Below are 23,846 nucleotides of genomic sequence, written 5' to 3' on the forward strand. Positions count from 1 at the left end.
TTAAGTGGAAATCGGGTTAAAAATGATGCAGAGCATGCTGGGGTGTGTTAAAAACATGACATATGAGTTGGATGAATCGATAAATTAAAAGTGCACAGATGTTTTAATTAAACCCAGGGAAGTTAACGAAGATCGCAAGAGACTTTTAAGCCTATGATTAATTCAACTCATTTAAAATACCTGTAGAGATACGGGGATGCCTCCATTTTGAGAGTTATAAAAGTTCTCAATCGATAAGTGCTTAAGCTGTTCTTAAAAAAGTTTAAGTTTTTTTTTGTGTGTGTGACTGAACAGCATTAATTATATAATGAATATTTAAAATTTTCAGAGTACACAGTAAGCTTTTTGCAGCTCAAGTCCAGATTGAAGTAGCTTTTCATTCTTTTTATGCTTTAAGCATTGAGACCAGCTTGCAAATTATTGGTGTCTCATTATCCACAAGTGTGGGAGCTTCCCCAAGACATGAAGGTCTGTTTATTCACTGCCGTCTCCCCAGCAGGTAGAACAGTACCAGGCAGTGTAGGGTTATGAGTTAGCCCGAATTTCCCTTCGTTTTTACCAGCTGTGTGACTGTGGACACTATTTTTCACCTCAATTTCCTTATCTTTAAAATGTGACAAAAATTCTGGATTAAAAACCCATGGTGTTTTTAAGAGGATGAAATGAAATAATGCCTGTGAAGTGCCATGTACAATGCCTGGCACATAGTAAGAAATGTATAGATTTGATTTTATTATCATTATTTTTATTAGGAGAAAATTGTTCCAAATCATCCCATCACAAAGAGACAAGAGGGGGGAAACACTCTCTTTCCCAGCACCCATCCCAGCTGACCTCTCTAAAGACTGGTTTATTTCCCAATAGGGAAGTTTTTTCTAAAACCAGAGTACTTCCCCACCTCTGTACACATCACACCTACAGCTAGTTTCTCTGGAGTTAGGCACTCTGCTTTCTAAGACTGTTCTGCAACTTACCTAGTAGTTTAAAAAGGAAACAAAAAGTTTTTAGTCTCAGAAGCGATTTGACTTGGGGGAGGGCTGACTGAGGTAGGTCCTGCCAAGTGATTTATGTTTGGTGATGCAACAAGCATGGGAAACAGCGGGAGTGGGCACGTTCCAGAGGCATGGACTCACATGAGGGCACCACATAAAGGGCACTGCAGCTTCCAAACTGGGGAGGCAGGCATCCTCCACACCTGCTTGGCAAGCTGGGGAGAAGTAAGATAAAAGTGGTAGCGCTGCTCCTGTTCAGTTCTCTCTGGGCCATATGAGCAGAGTCCAAGGGCAACGTCATCCAGACTCAGACTTGGATGTGAGCATAAGTCATTTGGGGATGCTGTGAGAGTGAGATTCTGATTCAGAGGGTCTGGCGTGGGGTCTGAGGGTTTGGATATCTAACAAGCTCTCCAGGCTGATGCTAGCACCCCAGACCTACTGAACCAGAAACTTTGGGGGGCCGGTGGGGAGAAGCCAGCAAGCTGTGAGTTAACAGGTGATTCTGATACATAGGGTTCTAAAGCCATACCTGGGCTAGTACCTTAACTCCTCTGAGCCTCAGTTTCCTTAGCTGTGAAATGGGGATGATAATGATGCATGACGTGAGGATGACACAAGATCACTCTGGTTAAACCCTCTGCACAGTGCCTGGCACGCACTTCGTGCTGAATATGTGCAGAGGTTCTTCGACTGTTTTGTCAAAGGTGCCTTTGCCAAGTGTGGAGACTCACTTTCTGCAAAGCACGAACCAAGGGCCCGGCTTCAAACCCCACCTCCTGGGTTCTTGCTGCCAAGGAATTCCTGCACGTTTTCTCAGGTCAGGGGTGGGACGAAGGAGAGGTGGGATTCAGCCTCGAACTGCAGTGGGTGGTGGAATGGCTCCTGTGGGCAGCAGCCATGGCCCCTGGCCTGTCTGCATTACAGGAGATTGCGGGGGGCAGCTGGGGTGGCAGAGGAAGACAGGTGTGAAAGATGGAGGGTCTGAAGGAACATGCTAGGTGGTTCCAGGAAGGACAGGCGAGATCTGATCATCTTTCCCGAGAGAGGTGAGGCCAGCTGTGAAAGGGGAAAGTGGCTTCTTTGCTAAGGATGTTCTGAGGGAAGCATTTCTGGGGCGGTGGGGAGGACCCCTACACCTCTGGTGGGGAGGAAGGGGCTTGTCATCTCTCTCCTGAGTGCAGACGTCCACTCAGGGGAGGAACTGATGGGGAGACGGGAAAGCCGGGGTGGGGGGTGAAGCCAGCCAGGAGAGTCAGGCGGCTGCACTGTCTGTGAGGGCTTTGAGAGTGAGTGGTCACTGCCCCCCTTTTCGGGGATCTTCCTGCCAAGTTAGGAAAACCAAGTTAGGGCCATAAGCCTCAAAGTCAGCCAGACATGGCCTCAAAATCTAGCCTGCAGTGTGACCTTCGGCAAGTAGCTTATTTTCTCTAAGTCTCTGTTTCTCCTGTAAAATAGGGATATTAACAATGATTTCAAAGGCTCGTGAAGATTAATGCTAATATTTATGGAGCATTTAATACACGCCGAGCATGGTTCTACATGCTTTACACGCATTGACTTTTTAGTCCTCACAGCAATCCAACAGGTGGTATTGTTACTGCCCCCATTTTATGGATGAGACAACGAAGGCCCAGAGAGGTTAAGTAATTTTCTAAAATGGGAACAGTTAACTAGAGGAGCATGGATTCAAACCTAGCCAATTCAAACTCTACAGCTTCCATTCTTAACAGCTTTGTCCTTCTGAGATGATGCAGGTAAGCTGCAGAACAAATGGTATTTCTTTTCTGTAAACTCTTGTTGGTTCCTCCTTTGTTTCATTCCTCCTTTTTCCCTCCCTCACTTGCTCTCTCCCTTCCTTCATTGAAATTTGTGTCTCAATGCTGGCTGATTTATCCCTGTGTGATTAATCCAACAAATTAGAATCTTGTTTTCTAGCATTCACTTTGTCTTGTACATTTTCCAGCAATGTTTTCATCTGTATGATCCTTGACCCCTAAATTCAAGCCCCTAGACATGTAGAGACATGTACTATCTCCTGGGTGCCAAACTAGGCGCAGGGAAATCCAAAGAAAACAGCTGGAAGCTTGTGATCCAGTGGGAGAAACCGATGTAACCCCCCAGCTAGAACAGGGCACAGGATGAAGGGCCACTGCCAAGGTGTCGCCAAGTCCTGTGTGGCTGCAGGGTTCTCTCTGTGGGTGCATCAGGGAGGTGGTGACCTGGGAGCTTGGTCCTCAAGGATCAGCAGCGGTTTGACAGGAAAGTTTGGGAAGGATGAGAACATTCCAGTCAAGAAAATGGCATGAGTAGAGAGGAAGAAGCAGGGCCGTGGTGTCTGTGAGGAACAAGTAGCCGGAATCTATGGTGTACGGGACTTAGCAGGAGATGGTGCCAAAGGAGCTCAGATCACGGAAGACCCTGAACCTCATTCTAAGAAATATGTTACTTATTCTCAGCATATGGCCCCTGACCACCAGCATCAGGGCCCTACTGGCAGATAATTAAAAACGTGCACGTGCCGGAGCTATACACCAGTCCTACTGCTTCACAACCGGCTGGCACGGGGGAAGAGCCTGGGAATATGCATTTATAACAATCTCCCCAGATAAATGCCTTTAAACCAAAGATTGACAACCACTGTGGGAAGCAACTGGGAGCCACTGAAGGTGTTTGGGGAGAGCAGTGTCATGTTCCTCAGAGCTCTGGGAGAACGCCACAGGTGGCGAGTAGGAGGAATGCCATCAGGGAGAGCTGGTGGCCAAGTGAACAGGGCAGCGGCTGTGAGGATAGGAGAACAATGTGTTGCAGGTCGATGAAACAGGAGTTGGAGAATGATACGATGAGGGAGGTGATGGACTGGCTCAGCTTGGGGCTGGGAGGACAGTGGCTCAGAACCAACAGGTTCCGATGTCAGACAGACTTTGTTTCAAATGCCTGCATTGCCACTCTCCACCTAGTAAACCCTAGTTTCCTCTCCTTAAGGTTTCTGGGGTTCAAACCCAAATCCTAGTGTGCAACTGCCACACAAACTTGCAAAGCACGTCTTCCTTACACCTCACATCTTCTGAGGTGAATGCATCTCGTGGCTGGTCTAGCGTTAAGAGGCCAGGCCAAATTGCTTGGTTTGAATCCTAGCAATACCGCTTATGAGCTGAGTGATCTTGAGCGCGTTACTTAACCTCTCTGTGTTTCATTTTCCTCCTCTGTAAAAGGGGATAATAGTCATCTATAAAATAGGACAATTAATGACTCAATGAGATAACTATGCAGTTGCTTAGTGCAGTGGTTGGCTCATAGTAAGAACTCAATAAATGTCAGCAATGATGATGACGATGATGATGATTTGACTTTTGTGCTAGAACTTGGCCGAGAAGGACTGAGTAGTGGGTACGTTTGCCAGGTAATAGGAGAAAAATGGCAAGATCCCCATTCTGTTTTCTCAAGGCTCCACAGAAACTGGGTAAGAGCGGAGACCGACCCCCAGAGAGAAGACTTCATGTTCCCGTGGTTGTGGCATTTCTGGGCCTCCCCTGACAGCTGATCAGCAATGGGCATTGTCATTTCTAATCGCTATTAAACACGCATTACCGAACAAGGAAGGTTCTGGTGTGTTAAGTTTCTACTGCAGGTCGGGGCCTTAAGCTCAGCACCAAATATGCCATCTGAGAAGCCAGTGTCAAAACAAGATCATCAGAAGCCTTGGATGTCTTCTGAAAGGCAAGACTGCTTTACACGCAACCCAAGGAAGAATCTTAAGTCATTGAGAGACCTTCCAATAAGAGTCAATGAAAGAAAAAGGAATCAGAGTTAAAAAGCATCTAGCCCACAACAAATAGCATAGAAGTATAGTAATGAGAAAGTCATGCAAGGGGATTAGTAATAACAGAAAAAACCATAAACTAAACAATAAATGAATCATAAGCACGGTTCTAGCTGGACAAGAGAGGCACCTGATGGAAAATGGTACAAGTTATTGGGAAAGAAACGCCATCTTTCCTCAAGCTCTGAATCTGAACAGATTGCTTACTGCATTAAACAATTAATGAAATTCTATGCTAGAAGACACTATTCAGTGTTGCTCCTTTACTAGACTCTCCCTCCATGGAATTTTCTTCACATTCCCCGATACTAATTGACTATTTTCATAGATCCACACTTTGTTGCTTCATGAACTTCCTTATCTTCTCCTTAATAACATCTATAGCATTCAGATCCCACAACCCCGCATTTTGGACTTACGCTTACATTTCCCACTTACTTATCACGTGCATCCAACAGACCGGAAGCTCTCAGAAGGCAGGCCCTGACGTTCTTGCTCATGATTGTATTTCTGGTGCTTAGTGCAGCACCTGGCTCACAGCAGGCACATGACAAGCATTTGCTGGATGCACGAATAAGCTTGGTCCCCTTGACTGATTTGGAACAAGGTGTTAGAACCCTCATACATTCTTTTGGGGTGAGGGTCAGTTCCACTTTGACATCTGAGCCCCCCGGAGCCCCCAGTTTGGTGGGGGCTGAGGAATGAATGCCCTGCAAATTCATGCTGACTGCTTCCTCCATTCACTGCGAGGATGTCTTCGGATGCCTGATGCAGACTGGCAGGTTTATCAGGAGACAAGGAGCTGTCGTCTGCACCGCACATCCGAGGGCACGGGAGGCGCAGCATGAGGTCAGGAGAGTAAATCCGCATTTCTGTCACTTGGACATACACCCGGCCGCTCGGATGTGATGGGAATCTCGCTTGCTAATGTGGCGAATTCTCCCTCTGGCAGGAGGGCCTGAGTCTGCAGTAGCAGAAACTGGCAGACCCGAGGCATCCTGGGCACAGCTGGCAGTGCAGGAACAAAGGGGAATGCGAGTTTGTGATGCGGGTGGACCTGGGCTCGGGCCCTCCTAAGGGCTTTTATCAAGAAAGAAGGGACATGATTGTGGGCCACGGCTGGGAGATGGCATGCACTGTTCAGGGTAGCAGGGGCCTAGGGACCAGCTGTCTCTCCTCTCTGCACTTGCTAGCTCGATTACCTCACCCTGGTTGCTCCAGGTCACTCCCTGCTAACACCTACGAGCTTCCTGGGCTCAAAAGTTGTTTGTGAGTAGCAATGTGTCATAGTCACTGACAGACTGTGCTGGACCAATGGGATACGGCCACCCAAGCATCTCTGCCTTAGGCGTGAGGGGTGAGGAGAAGGTACACACATGCTCACACACACAACCACATTTGAATCTTTTTCTTGTTAAAGATCAGAAATGCATCCTTGATAGGATTCACTGAGGAGGGCATAGCGTCTTGCGAAAAATGCATAACCTCCATCTAATCACGAGTAAACATCAGACAAACCCACATCCAGGGACAAGCTGAAAAATACCTGACCAGTACTCTTCAAGATGGTCAAGGTCATGAAAGACAAGAAAAGAGTGAGGAGCCCTCGCAGATTGGAGGGGACTAAGGAGACATGACAACTAAACACAATGCGGGATCTGGACCAGAAAAAAAAAAAGGGCAAAATTAGAAACAAGTCTGTGAATTAGTCAATAGCATCGATCAATGTTAATTTCCTGGTTTCACTAACTGAACTTTGATAATTTAAAATGTTGACATTAGGGGAAGCTGAGTGAACTCTGGGAACTCTATGTGCTATTTTTGCAACTTGACTGTAAGACAAAAATGCTTTTAATATAAAAAGCTTAAAATATTGGGGGGGTGGTGGTTAAAATAGGATTTATCTCACACTGTTGATATGAGAACAGATAAGATAGTATGTAGTATGTACTTACACAATGCCTGGTACATCTTTAATACGTAATAACTATTAGTTGTTATTAAAACCAGCCGAAATGGAGGCTTAACCGACCACAAGTAAATCAGGAGCTAATCATTAGGTTTACCCATTTGAAGCTGGTAGAGTTAAATCTGTGTGCCTATTTTTACTGGGTACTCACTATATCACACAGGTGTAGGTAGTGAATTTTGTTATTTTCAGGAGCCCGTACTTAGGAGATGAGATGCTCAAGGCTTGAATTTCTCTACGAGCCAGGCTGCCTCACATGTGCTATATATACAGTAGGACCCAATTTGGGGATTCTCGATGTGAAATGAATGTGTGAGAAGCTGACTGAGATTGATTGCTCAGGGCAGTGCAAAGATTCCTTTCTTGAATGCAAATCAAAACTCCAATGAGGTACCACCTCACACCAGTCAGAACGGCCATCATTAAAAAGTCTACAAATAACAAATGCTGGAGAGGGTGTGGAGAAAAGGGAACCCTCCTACACTGTTGGTGGGAATGTAAATGGTGCAGCCACTATGGAGAACAGTATGGAGGTTCCTCAAAAAACTAAAAATAGAGTTGTCATATGAGCTAGCAATCCCTCTCCTGGGCATATATCCGGACAAAACTATAATTCAAAAAGATACATGCACTCTATGCTCATAGTACACTATTTACAATAGCCAAGACATGGAAAAAATCTAAATGTCCATCGACAGATGAATGGATAAAGAAGATGTGGTATATATATATATACACACAATGGAATATGACTCAGCCATAAAAAAGAATGAAATAATGCCATTTGCAGCAACATGGATGGACCTAGAGATTATCATACTAAGCGAAGTAAGTCAGAAAGAGAATGACAAATACCATAGGATATCACTTATATGAATCTAAAATATGACACAAATGAACCTATCTACAAAACAGAGACAGACTCACAGACATAGAGATCAGACTTGTGGTTGCCAAGGCAGAGGGGGAGGTGGGGAAGGGATGGATTGGGAGTTTGGGATTAGCAGATGCAAACTAGTATATATAGGATGGATAAACAACAAGGTCCTACTGTATAGCACAGGGAACTATATTCAATATCCTCTGATAAACCATAATGGAAAAGAATACGAAAATATATATATATATAAAACTGAATCACTTTGCTGTACACCAGAAACTAACACAACATTGTAAATCAATTATACTTCAATAAAATTTTTAAAAAAGGGAAATATTCCTTTCTCAGTAGATTTAAAGGCGGCACCAACATTTCCTATTTATTGCCATGGATTCCAATTTTCTCTTTTTTAATTTTTCATTTTGACCTGAGTCCTTTTAAAATAAATTCATCTATGTAAACCTAATGGGTAGACTCAAAGAAATATGTGAAGGAAATAAAAATTCTGATGGCCCATGAATTTGGCAAAAAACATAAAGGTGGTACATGAAAGAGCAAAGTGTGGGAAACAAGGGTTTAGAGTGTCTCCAAAGACCGTCATTGTTAATGAAGTAGCTTAAATTTCAAAAATACTAAGGAAGCAACATCTTTAGGGCAAAGCGGTAGAAGCTTACTCCTGACATTCTGAAGCCAACTTTGCCAAGAATAAATGGGGAAACAAGGAGAAAGCAATTTTAGCCTCTAAACGCTTCAATTTTGTCCACTGTAGGCATCAACAGCTGAATTAAACAACAGCTGAATTAAAATATACAAGTTCAGAGGCTGATTTCAGGAACAGCTTCTGAGTATGCAGGAGGAACGACTCCTAACAGCCACTCGATATTTGTTTCGTGAGGATCAATTATATACCATGGCTAATGCATGCTCGGAGCGTGCGCCCGGCCACGGTACAGGTGGTGAATGCAAAACGCACACCGAGAGGCCTTTTAAGCAGCTAAATGCACACCCCATTACAGATCCATAATGCAGAATGGACGCTCATCTGCAAATGGATCGAGAGTGAAGAGTTCTTAAATGGCTGGGGTACTTAGGGCTGAAAGGCTGATCCCCTGGATGTGCAGTCAGAGCACACACCGTTTTTAGGATTAATAATACATTGATGTGTGTCAGTGTTAATATACATTTACAGCTCACAGGCCCTGCAGCTGAGGGTTCAGCCCATTTGCAGCCACAGAAAAAAGGACTATTCTGTCCTTCCTCTCATTAAGGCCTTCACTCCTAGGAAATTAGATTACGCAAGGAAAGCCATTCGAATGCTACTGAGGTTTTCCCTCCTTTAAAGCCTTCGCTCTGAAAAGTACATGGCACCGTGCGGCAGGGTGTCATCTACCTGCCTCATCAGAGCCCTTCAGAACCGGAGCAAAGGGCTGGCTGCGAGAAGCACCAGGCTCCAGTGTCTGCTTAGGCACGTGTCCACGTGCCCCCGGGGCAGAGCGTGCCAAGGTGAAAAGTAGCCAAGAGAACGGTCCGGTGGCTTCGTGCTCTCTTTTCCTTTTGTATCTGACAGGTTTACCAAACCTTTATGAACGTATCCATAGGTGGTGTCATCTAGGAATGAGTCTCACACACATGCAACCAAATCCAGAACTTCAGGCACTTAAAAGAGTCCTATTCACTGATCAGTCAGCATTCAGAAGGATGGGGACTGCAAATCTTTGAAATACTGTGAATATCTGAAACACGATTTTCCCAAGCCATTGTGATTTAGCTTTTCCAGAGCGGCTTGATTAATGACTGCCTCTCTCTCAGAACGTCAAGGTAGGATGGTTTTTTAATGAAGAGCACGTAAAAGGATGAAAATATTATATGAATGTATAAGTAAATATACTATGACATATGTAAATAAAAGATGGTAAAACTAAACCCTCCGAGGGCTCACAATGTGTTCTGCTAAGAGCTTGGGGTGTGTTCTTGCATTCCATCTTCACAATGAATTTAGGAAGGATTTCCCCACTTTCCCAGAGGAGGAAACGGAGATTCAGAAATGTTAGATCACTTGCTCAAGATCACAGAGATCCTGAATGGCTGAGCTTGGGATTGGAACCCAGGAACGCCTGACTCCTGAGCAAGGGCCTGGAACTTCTCCATCACTGTTTTTCAGACTCACTGGCGGGTGGGGAATCAGTGTAGTCAGTGTATTTCATTTTTAAAAAGTGAAACAGGACAGAATAGAAAAGAAACATGAAGTGTTGTTTGTGAAAGTCTCATTTTAATTTTACGGTTGTATTTATCTAGAATGTATACTTGTGTGTGCGTGTGCACATACCATGTCTAAAAAGTGTGAGAACCTCTGCTCTCCACTGCACTCGCCTGTGATTGCACTGCTTGAAGGTCAAGCTCAAGGTCTCTTGCTACCTAGGTATGAAGCCCTAAGTCCTCTGTTCTTGTGAGAGTCATTTTCTTTCTTATAATACTTTCCCCCCAAGAATCCCAGGGCCCCCGTTATTCTGTGCAAAGCAGTGTAGATAAATTAATAATACAATTTAAAACCAATTCCGCCAAGCTAAATAGCACTTCCTAGATTAAGAGCATAGCTGGCCAGAATGAATGAAATTTACTAACCCTGAGATGCTTAATCTTCCATTACATGGACGTTAATGATTATAAGAAAGGAGTGATGGTAATTCACTTCTGCTTTTACAGGAAATCTACCATCTCATTTTTAGCAAATCTTTCTTCTCAGCACACCTCAATGCCAAGGATACCTGCCCTGCTCTTATAGGTATACTGGCCAGTTGTCATACATCGAAGGCTACTCTTTGCCAAAGCGTTAGGACGTGTAGCATGCACGGGTTTACAAGATATCCCAGTGGAATTTTCTGGGGAGGCTACTTTAGTGCCCCTTCTCCCACCCCTTTTGAGAAGCCTATTTTCTATTTTCCAGTCATAGCAGGGAAGTGTTGGTAAATACCTTTAGCACAGTCTACTCCTAGAAATCCTGGAAAGCAGTGACACAGCCCGGATACACATTCGCCATTCCCATGGCAGTTACGTGGACAGTCCTGCACTGAATCTGAAAAAGAGAGAAATTGAACAATTACTTTTTTCTCTGCCTGCTGGTGAAGCAATTTAATAGTCAGCCATCCACAGTTTTTCAGGAGCAGTGGTAGTAACCTCAGGTGCCTACACAGGACCTGTAGGGAGAAGTGAGTGAAGGAGGAGAACAGGGATGGGTGGGGACTAGGGCAACTTGAACAATGCATGGATGTAACCACTGCTCTCCATGTGATTAGCCCAGGCAGGAATATGGGGCTAATACTGCTGCAATTTTTGCTTTTTCAAAAGAAACTACTTATCTGGATTTAAAAACTACAATTTTCCAAGTTTGAATGCTGGCAAGTTTTTAAACACTGTAAGCCCCACCCTGCCCCAATATCATCCTGTCAATCTGAGATTTGGTCTGAGATGTGGGATATCAGCTTTTAACCTTAGGGATAGAGAGTGATTCTCCAAATGACAGTGGTGGCTCCTGATCTCAGATTTATAGAGCAAAAAAATCCCCTGCGTTAAAGAAAGAGAAGTCTAAATACATAAGACTGATCAATTTTGGCATGATTTGGGGATTCATTAAGTAGTAGGTTTGGGGTGGTACAAAAGGCCTTTTATGCCTAGCTTTTTGCAGATCTTATTTTTCATGAAAATCAATTAGTTCACCCTTGTTCTCACCTGTATAGCCATCTTATTTTGTGATTTACCTTGCTATGTGTACTCTCAAGTAATGCCTTCAAAGGGATCATTTTGGAACTTTTTCATGTTGATTTGGGTCTGCACAGAAGTAGTCATACTCTTTTAAAATTATGATTATTATTAACCTAATTTTGCCTTACATTCAGATAAACACATTTAGACTTTCAGGTTCTAAATTACTAAGATGATCAAAAGCCACTATGCCCCAAAGATGACATGACACAGTCCTTGGGCAGTTGGGGACATTGGCTTGGTGATATGCAGGAAAGACTAGGAAGTCTAATTGTCCCTAATGGAGTCACCTGTGAATAGTAAGGGAGGTTTTCCTTTAAACCGAATTTCCCATTTATTCCCACTCTGGACTGAAAAACCAAACCACGCCATAGTGCTTTCTTTCTATAGTGCTTCACTTCTCAGCTCTCTTCTTCCAGAATCCGGGTGTGGTTGGTTTCTGGCACTAGGAGAACTCAATCAGTGTATCTGCTTTTTCAAAATCAGTATCAAGCCAATTTATTTTCTTCTTCTCCTTTTTTTTTTTCCCCTTTGGCTGCGCTGCGTGGCTTGAGGATCTTAGTTCCCTGACCAGGGACTGAACCCGAACCCTCAGCAGTGAAAACACAGAGTCCTAACCACTGGACCGCCAGGGAATTCCCAAGCCAATGTCCTTAGTGTCTAACAATTATCACTGTAGGCTCAACTCCTTGAGGTTGGCAGAATAAAGGTGGGCTGAGAAGCATCCAAGTGGCTATTGATTTGTTTCATCTATTCATCCTCCCTTCCTTCTTTCATTCAAAAAGCATTAGGTTGAATCATACGAAGTAGCTGCTTTTGCAGGTCAAAAGTCAGCAATTTCACATGATGTTAGGAGACAATTTGCCATGGGTGTCTTGTGTTCCTGAATGTCTTATGAGCAGAGGCACTGACTCCTTAGCTCTGGACTATCTTTTTTTTAAAGGCTGTCTGTATAGTGAACAGCCTTGGGAGATAGAGACAGTGTCTGCCTCCAAAGCAAAGGGTAAGTTTAGTTACTGCCCAGTATAAATAAAGATAATGTCTCCCTCTGGAGAAAAGAATGAGTAGGCTCGCGGCCCATTTGGAGACTCAAGGATAGTAAATTCAGAGTTTCTCTCCTGTCATGTAACCCACTGCCTGTGTAGGTAACACCTGGCTCTGTTTGTGTTGCCCTGTGGGAACTGGGGCTTGGAACTGGCACATATGCTGATACTGTGGATATTACATTGCTCTGAGGAATACAGTCTTTTGTCTCTGACCCAGGAGCACCTCCTCTTCTGATAACATCTATGAGACTGTGGCCGGCTCCTGTGTCAGCTGACAATGAGGGTGAGATCTCAGACCTGCCACAGTCCTTGACATAGGGTTTACTTTATTAACTGAGCAACTGTTATATGCAAGGCACCCTACAAGGCACTGGTGAATACAGCGGTGACTAAGACAGACACAGTCCCTGCCCTCACAGAACTTCCACTGTCATAGAGAACACAGGCCAAAAAAATTATCAAATCAAATAAAAATTGTGATATGTGCTTTGAAGAGAATAGGATACTGCGATAGGGAGTAAGAGGAGGAAGCTACTGAGAAAGGACAGTCAGGGAGGGCGTCTCTATTCTATGCAGGGGACATATAAGGGTGAGCTGGAACAGCCAAGTGAAAAGCGAGGTGAAGAGTATTCCAGGCAGGGGAATTCCCTGGCAGTCCAGTGGTTAGGACTCCGTGCTTCCACTGCAGTAGGCCGAGGTTTGATCCCTGCTCGGGGAACTAAGATCCTGCAAGCCTCGCAGCGTGGCCAAAAAAAAAAAAGCAAGCAAGAAAGAGTATCCCAGGAGTATCCCAGGCAGAAGGAAGAGCTGATGCAAAGGCCCTGAGGTGGAAAACAGCAGAACTGAATCCCACGTGGCTGGAGGGTAGCTACAAAGGAAGAGAGTGACCTAAGATGAGTCTGGAGAAACCCAGATCATCTAGGGCCCTGGAGACCATGTGGATGAGTTAAATTTTATTCTGGGACCAATGGGAGCAAATGAAAAATTTTAAACATAAACACGACATTATCCAGATTGCATGTTCAGAAGCCACTCGGACAGCAAAGTAGAGCTAGATTCTCACTGAGCATCTGGGTCTGGGGATGGTTTGGTGGAAACTGACATGGCCGAGGTCAAAGCTCCCTGTTCTTCAACCTAACATCCTCAGAGATAGAGCAGCGAAGAGAGGAAGCTCTTTGCTACCACAGTCCCAGGGAAAAGGACTAAGGTCTTTGCATAGGCTCTGTGCTGGGCTGGAAGGCCTCCTTGCCCTTTAGCTGAGGTATTTATCCTTAAGTCTCAGTTTAGAAAACATTTAGCTTCTAGGCCTCTTCCTTCCCTACTGCCCTCAACCTGGGTTTTGTACCCATTCCTCTATCTTCCCCTAATTCCTATAATTGTCTTTTTACCTATCTGTCTTCTCTCATCAAGCTCCATGAGGAAGAGACCAGATCTGAACTGATCACCCAGGTATTCTCAATGCTTGGCACACAGTAGGTCCTTGGTAAATAATCGTTGAAGTGTGTGTGTATGTATGTGTGTACGGGCACGCATCTCAGAGGGTGGGAGAATCCAATATAAGCAAAAACTGCAGTGAAGAGTATTTTTCATTCAATTTCCCCAGGTCTTTTTTTAAAATTAATTTTTATTGGAGTATAGTTGCTTTACAATGTTGTGTTAGTTTCTGCTGTACAGCAAAGTGAATCAGCTATACATATACATATATCTCCTCTTTTTTGGATTTCCTTCCCATTTAGGTCACCACAGAGCACTGAGTAGAGTTCCCTGTGCTATACAGTAGGTTCTCATTAGTTATCTATCTTATGTATAGTAGTGTATATATGTCAATCCCAATCTCCCAATTCATCCCACCTCCCCGCCACCTTGGTATCCATACGTTTGTTCTCTACGTCTTTGTCTCTATTTCTGCTTTGCAAATAAGCTCAACTGCCTCATTTTTCTAGATTTCAAATATAAGTGATATTATACGATGTTTGTTTTTCTCTTTCTGACTTACTTCACTCTATATGACAGTCTCTAGGTCTATCCACGTCTCTGCAAATGGTACAATTTCGTTCCTTTTTATGGCTGAGTAATATTCCATTGTATATATGTGCCACATCTTCTTTATCCATTCATCTGTCAATGGACACTTAGGTTGCTTCTGTGTCCTGGCTACTGTAAATAGTGCTGCAATGAACATTGGGGTGCATGTGTCTTTTTGAATTATGGTTTCCTCAGGGTATATGCCCAGTAGTGGGATTGCTGGGTCATATGGTAGCTCTGTTTTTAGTTTTTTAAGGAACCTCCATACTGTTCTCCCTAGTGGCTGTATCAATTTACATTCCCACCATGCCACCCCCCCCACCCAAGTCTTGTCTCTGAAGCATTTCTACAGTTTTTGAGGAAAGAAACAATTATGTAGTACTGCTGAAATATAGAAGGAGCTCACCTCTCTCAGTCCCCTTTTGCCAACACCCAATTAAATATTACTCTTGAAATCTTATCAGCTTTCCTTTTTGTCAACCTGGTCGGACTTTTGTTGAGGAAACAAGGCAGGTGATGAGAGTTAGCCCAGGAAATGGGATTTTTATACAAGTGGAGGCTAGCCTCCCCGAAATCTGCACCGTGCTTCAAGAATGCCACTCTGTTGTACCCTGAGATGAAACTCATTTCTGAAAGCAGGCTGCTTCTCTCCAAAACACAAAAGACATCCCTGAGTCAAAGGTATATTTAGTGTGATGGCTGGTCAACACCCATCTAACATCCTTCCTTCTGTTTCATATCACAGGGGCTTCCGGCGCTCTTGGCCGCTCTTGACGGAGTGTGCTCCGATAATAGATGTGTGTGGGAGGATCTCTGAACCAAATAAAACACTGCACTTTTCCCTACATTTCAGGCCAATTACTATCATTGCTCTATCAAGATGTCTGCCCAACTATTAGGCCGATTACCTTTGACTTTCTCTTTAAGCTACAGTCCAGACAAGAGAAATCCTCTGGGGAGAACTGCTATTCCCAGCTCCGACAGGCGAATGAGGGTAATGGCCTGGGGGAAGGGCATCTCACTACCACCGTCTGTGTCCATGTGGATAAAGGCAATGGAGGTCAGAAGCCATTATTAGATAATATGGCCCCCAGACAACTTGCTGTGTGGAAGGGGAAAGGGATTTATTTGGCTAGAATCCAAAGCAATCCAGTGGTTAAGAGCACAGGCTCTGGGAGAGTTTGAATCCTGACTCCACCTCTTACTAGCTGTGTGTGACCTTGGGCAACTTGTTTAACTTCTCTGAGTCTGGGCTTCCTCAACTGGAAAACAGAATATTGGTAGTAATGACCTCATATAACTACTCTGTGGGTTAACTGATCTAGTCCCCAGAAGGGCCAAATCCAGGAGCTAGTACATGGTCAACTCTCTATAGATGTGCCATTGTTACTGTTTTTGTTATTAACCATTCCACTGAGTCTTTATAGACTCCAGCTAAGCCAGCTGCTGTGTGTGGGGTTTGCTGTCATGTGTATCAAGCCTTTGCGTTTAAACACAAGGCGAATGCATGGACCTGGAGATTGTCATACTGAGTGAGGTCAGTCAGACAGAGAAAGACAAATATCACATGCTATCACTTATATGTGGAATCTCAAAAAATGGTGCAAATAAACTTATTTACAAAACAGAAATGGAGTCACAGATGTAGAAAACAAGCTTATGGTTACCAAGGGGGAAAGTGGGGGGGATAAACTGGAAGATTGGGATTGACATGTACATACTACTACATATAAAATAGATAAGGACCAACTGTATAGCACCAGGGAACTCTACTCTACTCTGTAATGACCTATATGGGAAAAGAATCTAAAAAAGAGTAGATACATGTATATGTATAACTGACGCACTTTACTGTACACCTGAAACTAATACAACATTGTAAATCTACTATACTCCAATAAAAATTAGAAAAAAAAAGATTTACAAAAATTTTTTTTAAAAAAACATACAAGGTGACCAAAAGGATATCATTTCCCATCATGTTCTTAAGCAAAAGATTGTTCTTTATCTTACCATCTCAAACTAGTTCTAAATGTGTTGCCAGTTTCTTTCTTTTGTGATCTGGTTTTTACCCTTTTACTTTTTTCTTTCCCCTCATTGGTACATAACATGCTCCTGGGAACTTTCCCTAACGGTGGAAGACTTCTCCAGTGACTTTCCTGATACAAAGTTTATGCCATTAGTGTAGAGCAGGGCTTGGCAAACTTTTTCTGTCAAGTGACAGAGAGTAAATATTTAGGCTTTATGGGCCAAACTGTCTCCACTGCAACCACTCAACTCTGTTGTTATAGCTGCCACAGACAATTTGTCAACAGATGAACGTGGCTGTGGTCCAATAAAACTTTATTTATAAAAATAGGCAGTGGGCCAGACTTGGCCCATGGGCACTGGCATGCCAAGCACTGCTTTAAAAGGAGCATTTGGCTGACCCTGTTAGGGCCAATCTTTCCTTAACAGAGGGACTAAGCATTAACTTCAATGCTATGGTAAATACCAAATCCTACCTAATTTTGTCCCATTCTGAAGTTGTGGCTGCCACTTGAATTTCAGGTTCTCTTTCAAGAATCAGGGAATCCTTCAGAGCAATCCATGAAACCAACAGAGAAGTTCTTAACATGCAGTCAATAGAAAAACAGCTGTACAAGATGAGCTCTTAAAAAATCATCAGCTTTCACGAGTGACTACCAGCTCCATTCCAGACAGGTTCCGTACGTGAAGTCACATCATCCCTCCCTTCGGAGACATGGTCATTACCTTCCCACAAACGATGAATCTGAGGCTCAGGGAGTTTAGTAACTCTCCCAGGTAGGATGTGGGAAAGAAAAGGTAGGATTTAATCCTGGATCAACCATCTTATCTAGGTTTCTCTAGTGAAACTTGAGGTCCACAGCTAAACGCTGCTGGGACAACATGGCATTGCAGAAAGGCAATGAATGAGGCCCAGAAGTCCATGCCATTTCCACCATTTCCATATCCTGGGACCCTGAGGGACTCAGTTTCCTGAACCTCAGTTTATTCCTCTGTGAAATGGGTCTAACAGTCTGCCCTGATTCAGAGAGGATCAGTTATTATCATTAGTAAGAAGATTAAAACCTAATGACAAAATAAATGTTATGAAAATTATTTAGAGGTGATATGATTGTTAAAATTCTTAGGGGGCTTCCCTGGTGGCGCAGTGGTTGAGAATCTGCCTGCCAATGCAGGGGACACGGGTTCGAGCCCTGGTCTGGGAAGATCCCACATGCCGCGGAGCGACTAGGCCCGTGAGCCACAATTGCTGAGCCTGTGCGTCTGGAGCCTGTGCTCCGCAACAAGAGAGGCCGCGATAGTGAGAGGCCCACGCACCGCGATGAAGAGTGGCCCCCGCTTGCCGCAACTGGAGAAAGCCCTCGCACAGAAACGAAGACCCAACACAGCCAAAAATAGATTAAAAAAAAAAAAAATTCTTAGGGCTTGCTTTAGAAAACCTCATGAAATAGTCTCAAAATAATGGCCCTCTTATAGGTTTGTATGCACATATAAGGGGAAATTTTGGATAAAATCTTAGCTTTTCCCCAACGGCTACTAAAGAGGACTGCTATAAAACATGCCCCAAATGACAAGTGCTTAATTAAAGCTTTTTGAGATTTACCAATTTGGGAACAAAGATATGATTTCTTTCTTATGGTTATATCCTTTTCCTGATTTATTTTTCAGGTTTTTAAAAAAAAAATTTAGTTTGAGCTTTCCTTGAATTTTGAGAAAAATTGTGACCAGACACAAATGGTCAGTATTTACTGGCTGTTTAGGGATTTATACCTGTAACTTATTTTATTTACTCCTTACAGTAGCAGTATAAGGAGGGACTACTTAGTTCTATTTTACCATGAGGAACTGAGGCTGACAAAAGTCCAATGATTTGCCTAGGTTGTGTGGCCAGGTGGTTGGACCCAAGCTCTTCACTGCAACTCAATCCCTGGTACTCACAGTGGCTTTTTCATGATTTAAGTAGCATTCATATTTTAATCAGGGCTAGTTTTAGGTGGATGATACTATGAACCCTAAATTAAGGATGCTGGTTTGGTCCCCTACACAGTAGGACCACCTTGGAAGATGTGCCTTCAACAGAGAAGCCAGACACTTCCATCCTTTCCTTCATGACCTATCACCTCAGAGATCCCGTACCTACCTAAGACTACAGTGTTGAAGGAAACCATCTCTTTGTCTTTGCCGTCATTGTAGAAGGCCAGGTGCCACAGGCCCACATCCAGGTACTGGACAAACACGGCTTCGTTTTGAACCAGGGTCTGTATGCTCCGGCGTTCCCTGGGTGACTCGACCACGCTCCATTTCTCCTTCCCGTCCAGACGCTCCATGAAGTCATACTGGGAAAAGAAGAGAGCATGTGACACAGGGTGCAGACCTGGTCCCATAACAAGCACCTTCCCCTCCAGCCCCATTAGTTAACTGAGAGATACTTCTGAGTACATTTTACTATAAGCTCATTTGATTATAAGTAAAACAAGAGTCATGAAAGTTGTAATAATAACAGTCACCATTTATTATAATTGTTGCCAATAGTTTTATGACTATAAGGCCATAATCTCTTTTCAGCTTTTATGTTTTTTTTTCCTGTGTGTGTGTGTGTGTGTGTGTGAGAGAGAGAGAGAGAGAGAGAGAGAGAGAGAGAGAGAGAGAGATGGGTTTTTGCTCCAGTCCCTACTGGGGTGTTATAGAATACATAGCATATGCCAATATAACTTTTTAATAATTCCCCCAATTCTGAATTCCAAATTGCATCTGGCACTCAAGAGTTTCAGGTAAAGAATTATGAACCTATGTTACCAGATACCATTGACTGATCATTCACTAAAGGAAGGTGGTATATCAGAGTAGTTAAGAAAAGAGGGCTAAGGAGTCAGACTACCTGGGAGAGAATCTGGAACTTTTTAGCTTCACCTGTCCCTCCCTCAATTTTCCCATCTGCAAAACTGAAAATAACAGTACCTATGTTATAGGTTGTTGTGAGAAATAAGATCATATTGATAACAGTGCCTGGCACAAAGCAAACACAAAATACACGTGAGCTGTCATCACCACCACCATCGTCATCCTCATTTCATTCAACTCTTGCAAAACCCCTGTAAGATCGGCACTATTTGTATCTTATTTTACAGATAAGAAAACTGAGGCTCAGAGAAGTCCAGCAACGTATCAAAAGTCACCCAGTGACCAAGTGGACAATCAAAAATTTGGACCTAGATCTGTTTAGGTGCAGTGCCCTCACAGTGCCTGGCCTCCCATCGACCAGCAATTAACTATGAAACTCTGTTTCAATGGAAACCAGGCTCAGAACTGGAAGCAATCAGTGGGAGACAGAGTGGTGGGTGAAGGCAACCAGGAATGGGGTGAGGGGAATGGGAGAGCAAGTGTGATCCAAGGGGGCCTGTCCCAGGGAATGGTGAAATCGTGCGGCAGGCAAGTGGGAGCCACAGAAGATCCTTGAGCAGTGACTGACGACGTGATGGGAGGAATGTTCTGAGGAATTCATTTGCAGGCAGCCTATGAGATGTTCTAGAAGAGGGAGTGAAAGGAAGCAGAAAGACCAGTTAGCAAGCAATTGCAGAAACCCAAGTGTGAGGTGACAGGCGTCTTGATTAGCACAGTGAATGAGAAAAGGGGACAACTTTGCAGGAACATTTCTAGGGAAGAGAGGACAGGGCTTGACCATGGGCTGGACAGAGGGGATGAAGGGAAAGGCAAAGAGGGCACCCATGTTTCTTACTTGTTGATGAGAAAATCAATAAGACCCCAGTAGAAATGCAATCATCTTGCGAACTCTTGCAAAATCATTCCACAGGAAAATCATTTGCACCGTGACTTCCAGAGAGCATTCAAAGTGTAGGTCTTTAGCAGATAAAAACCACCACTGTGGGATTAAGCTCTCTCTCACCACTTTCCCCACCATAAAAAGGGTTATATGGGTTACTGACATCCACTGTAACCCCTTTCACGAACGTCAAAGAATGAAACTCCAGGAAATCTACTAATGTGACTTCCTCATCAGCAGAATTGCCAGTTTTTCCCATCTGAAATGTGATAATTGAAACCAAAAGAGTCTATAAGCTTAGGTACAAAGGTTTTGCTGTCAGACAGACCTGGGTTTGAATTCTGACTGTCATTTGCTACTGTTTGAAGTTAGGTGAATCTTTTACCCTCTTCCTGGTTTGCATACTAGGGAATAATAACACCCATCTTTTGGGGATGTTATAAGGATGACATGAGATAATGCTTAGGGCAGTGCCTGGAAGATAATAACCATTTTATTAAGTACCTTGTGACTCTGAGTCACTTATTTGCAAATCACAAGGATCGCAGAAGAGAAGCACATGGTTCTAGTTTTTGTATCTGGGGGCCTGGCAAGGGACGTTGCGTAGGAAGTGGAAATTTCCTCCATCTCTCAGGAAACGAATGTTTGTATTTAGCTTCCCTCTACCCCACAGCCCGTTGGTTGCAGCTGTCTTTATGGGATAAAATAAATGATCTGAAGTGATATGACAAACCGATGCTCCTTTCGGAGCCCTTTGTAACCAGAGCATTTGTTCCTTAGCAACCTCGTAAATGTCCGACTACCCAGACCATGTCTACAAACTGCTGTCAGCCAGAGGAATGAGTGTAACTTCCTTGGTGCCGAGGTGAGAAGGATATACTTCATTTGGGGTCCAGGTTATCACTCCCATGAGGAAAAGTTGGGGGAAGGTGATTACTTGCATGGGGCCATTGCTCATTATTAATTTGGGCATCAGTCATCTCTTGCTGAACTGGCTGCCCAGCCCAGGGGCACAGAAATGGCTTAGGACCAGCAGCAGTGCTTGCTGTCCAACCAATCAAATGACTCTGGGAAAAGGTATTTGTCAGAGGAGAGGGAAAACATCTATTTTGGCCGGCTCCTCAGAGTCCCTCCACGGAAGTACGGAGGGCAGTTTTCATTTAAGGAAGAATCTGTGAGCCAGGGGCACTGGGACATGTGGGTCTGAGGTGTCCCAATCCTGTATCTCTTTGTTGTGCTTTACTTTCTTCAAAGCACTATCACCCTCTAAAATGATATAATGTTTTTTCAAAAAAATAAATTTATATATTTATTTTTGGCTGCGTTGGGTCTTCATTGCTGTGTGCGGGCTTTCTCTAGTTGTGGCAAGCGGGGGCTACTCTTCATTGCGGTGTACGGGTTTCTCATTGTGGTGACTTCTCTTGTTGTGGAGCACGGGCTCTAGGAGCATGGGCTTCAGTAGTTGTGGCACGCAGGCTTCAGTAGTTGTGGCTTGCGGGCTCTGGAGTGCAGGCTCAGTAGTTGTGGCACACAGGTTTAGTTGCTCCGGCGGCATGTGGGATCTTCCCGGACCAGGGATCGAACCTGTGTCCCCTGCATTGGCAGGCGGATTCTTAACCACTGCACCACCAGGGAAGCCCTGATATAATGTTTTTATGTTTATTGTCCGTCTACTCAGAAAAACATAAACTCCAGGAGGGCAGGGATTTCTTCTGCATGGTAGAGTGGTTAAGACTGAGAACTTCGGAGCTAGACTGCCTGATTAGAACCCACGCTCTGCTGCTTACTTGCTGTGACAGTTGCACAAGCTATTTCAATTCTCTGTGCCTCAGTCTCCTTACCTTTAAAATGGGTATAATTTCAAAACATAATAATAATACAGCAAAACACTGTTGTAAAGATTAAATGAGTCAAACCACGTAAAGTGCTTAGAATAGTCAGTACTCTGTATATGGTAAACACACCTTGAAAGTTTCTGCTATCGTGATGATAATTCATTGCTCTGTCTAATGCATCTTGAGCAGAGTTTGATCAATAAATATTTGTAAAATATCAAATGCATAAAATACTGAATCTGTAAATGAATTCCACTGAAAGCAAACTAAGTTGCAATGTACTGAAGGTTTTGTTTCCAGTAATAATCACCTGCCCTCCCTTGTCTTCTAATGTGCTTTCCTGAATAGGAGAGAAAGGGGCAGAGTTACAGGCAGCAAGCCTCAGTCATGCACCACCAGACATGCACATGATGGACACTGTGGCCCAAGGAACCTGTGCATGCCTATAGATCATCAAGATTTGAGAGGTGACTTTAGAGGTGACATTATGACTTCACCTTTTCAATTCTCAATGGAGGGACTTCCCTGGTGGCGTAGTGGTTAAGAATCCACCTGCCAATGCAGGGGACACAGGTTAGAGCCCTGGTCTGGGAAGATCCCACATGCTGCGGAGCAACTAAATCCGTGTGCCACAACTACTGAGCCTGTGCTCTAGAGTCCATGAGCCACAACTACTGAAGCCCGCGCGCCTAGAGCCCGTGCTCCGCAACAAGAGAAGCCAGCGCGATGAGAAGCCCACGCACTGCAACGAAGAGTAGCCCCTGCTCGCCGCAACTAGAGAAAGCCTGCATGCAGCAACGAAGACCCAACACAGCCAAAAAGAAATAAATTAATTAATTTAAAAAATTCTCAATGGGATGATGGCCAATGTACACTTTCTTTCTTTGGACTTTCTTTGCTCCATTGCTTGTCTTCCTTCTTTTCCTCCTTTGACACTGTTCCTTAGTGACCACGGTGGTAGAGATTGATGGTCACTGTCTGTATCAGTGTCTTGTTCCTTTCCAGCTTCCTTGCTTTTATGTGGGAGCATGTGACAGTGTTCCCGTCAATGGAACATATGCTGTGGGATGAACTCCGCTTCTAGACCCTGCCATAAAACGTTCTGTGCCATCTCCTACTTGCTCGCTCTCCCTACCTATCTGCCTCTAGAGAGAACCAGAGTTCTCTTAAAGCCCAAGATGATGGAGTCACAAGATAGGAGTGGCCTGGATCCTAGATTAGCACTTGGAGGGAAGCTGGAAATACTGACACAAGCAAGCAATAAACACTTACTAAATGAGGCCACTGACACAGAGAACGGGGTAGTGGCTACCAGAGGGGAAGGGGGGTGGGGGAGGGCAAAATGGGTGAAGGGGGTCAACTGTATGGTGATGGATGGAAACAAAACTTTGGTGGTGAGCACACTGCAGGGCATACAGAAGCTGAAATACTTGGATGGCCGAAAAGTTCATTCGGTTAATGAATACGTTTTTCAGTAAAGTTCTTGGTGAAAATGAAAAATGTGTCTTTTATTTTTACTTAAAACTGAACGAACTTTTTGGCCAACCCACTATAACGTTGTACACATGAAAAAACAAAATCAAGCTACTGACATGTTGAGGCTTATTTGTTATTTCAGCGTAGCCGTCAAGATTTCCTGACCTCATGCTTCTCTTTCTTCCTGGTTCACCTCCCAAGATGATAGTAAAGTGCCAGCAAATGTTTCCAT

At 43.9% G+C, this 23,846-nt stretch overlaps 1 protein-coding gene across 1 annotated transcript in view; it reads right to left on the reverse strand.

Moving 5' to 3' along the window:
- TENM2 (teneurin transmembrane protein 2) overlaps positions 1–23,846 on the reverse strand; it is a 463,195-nt gene that overhangs the window by 169,079 nt on the left and 270,270 nt on the right. The window contains exons 7-8 of the mRNA XM_036847957.1: positions 18,663–18,858; positions 10,636–10,737 (exon numbers count right to left, since the gene is read on the reverse strand). Coding sequence (XP_036703852.1) covers positions 10,636–10,737; positions 18,663–18,858 — 298 coding nt within the window. The remainder of the gene's footprint in view (positions 1–10,635; positions 10,738–18,662; positions 18,859–23,846) is intronic.

The sequence above is a fragment of the Balaenoptera musculus genome, chromosome 3 (assembly GCF_009873245.2).
Source record: "Balaenoptera musculus isolate JJ_BM4_2016_0621 chromosome 3, mBalMus1.pri.v3, whole genome shotgun sequence".
NCBI classification, from domain to species: domain Eukaryota; kingdom Metazoa; phylum Chordata; class Mammalia; order Artiodactyla; family Balaenopteridae; genus Balaenoptera; species Balaenoptera musculus.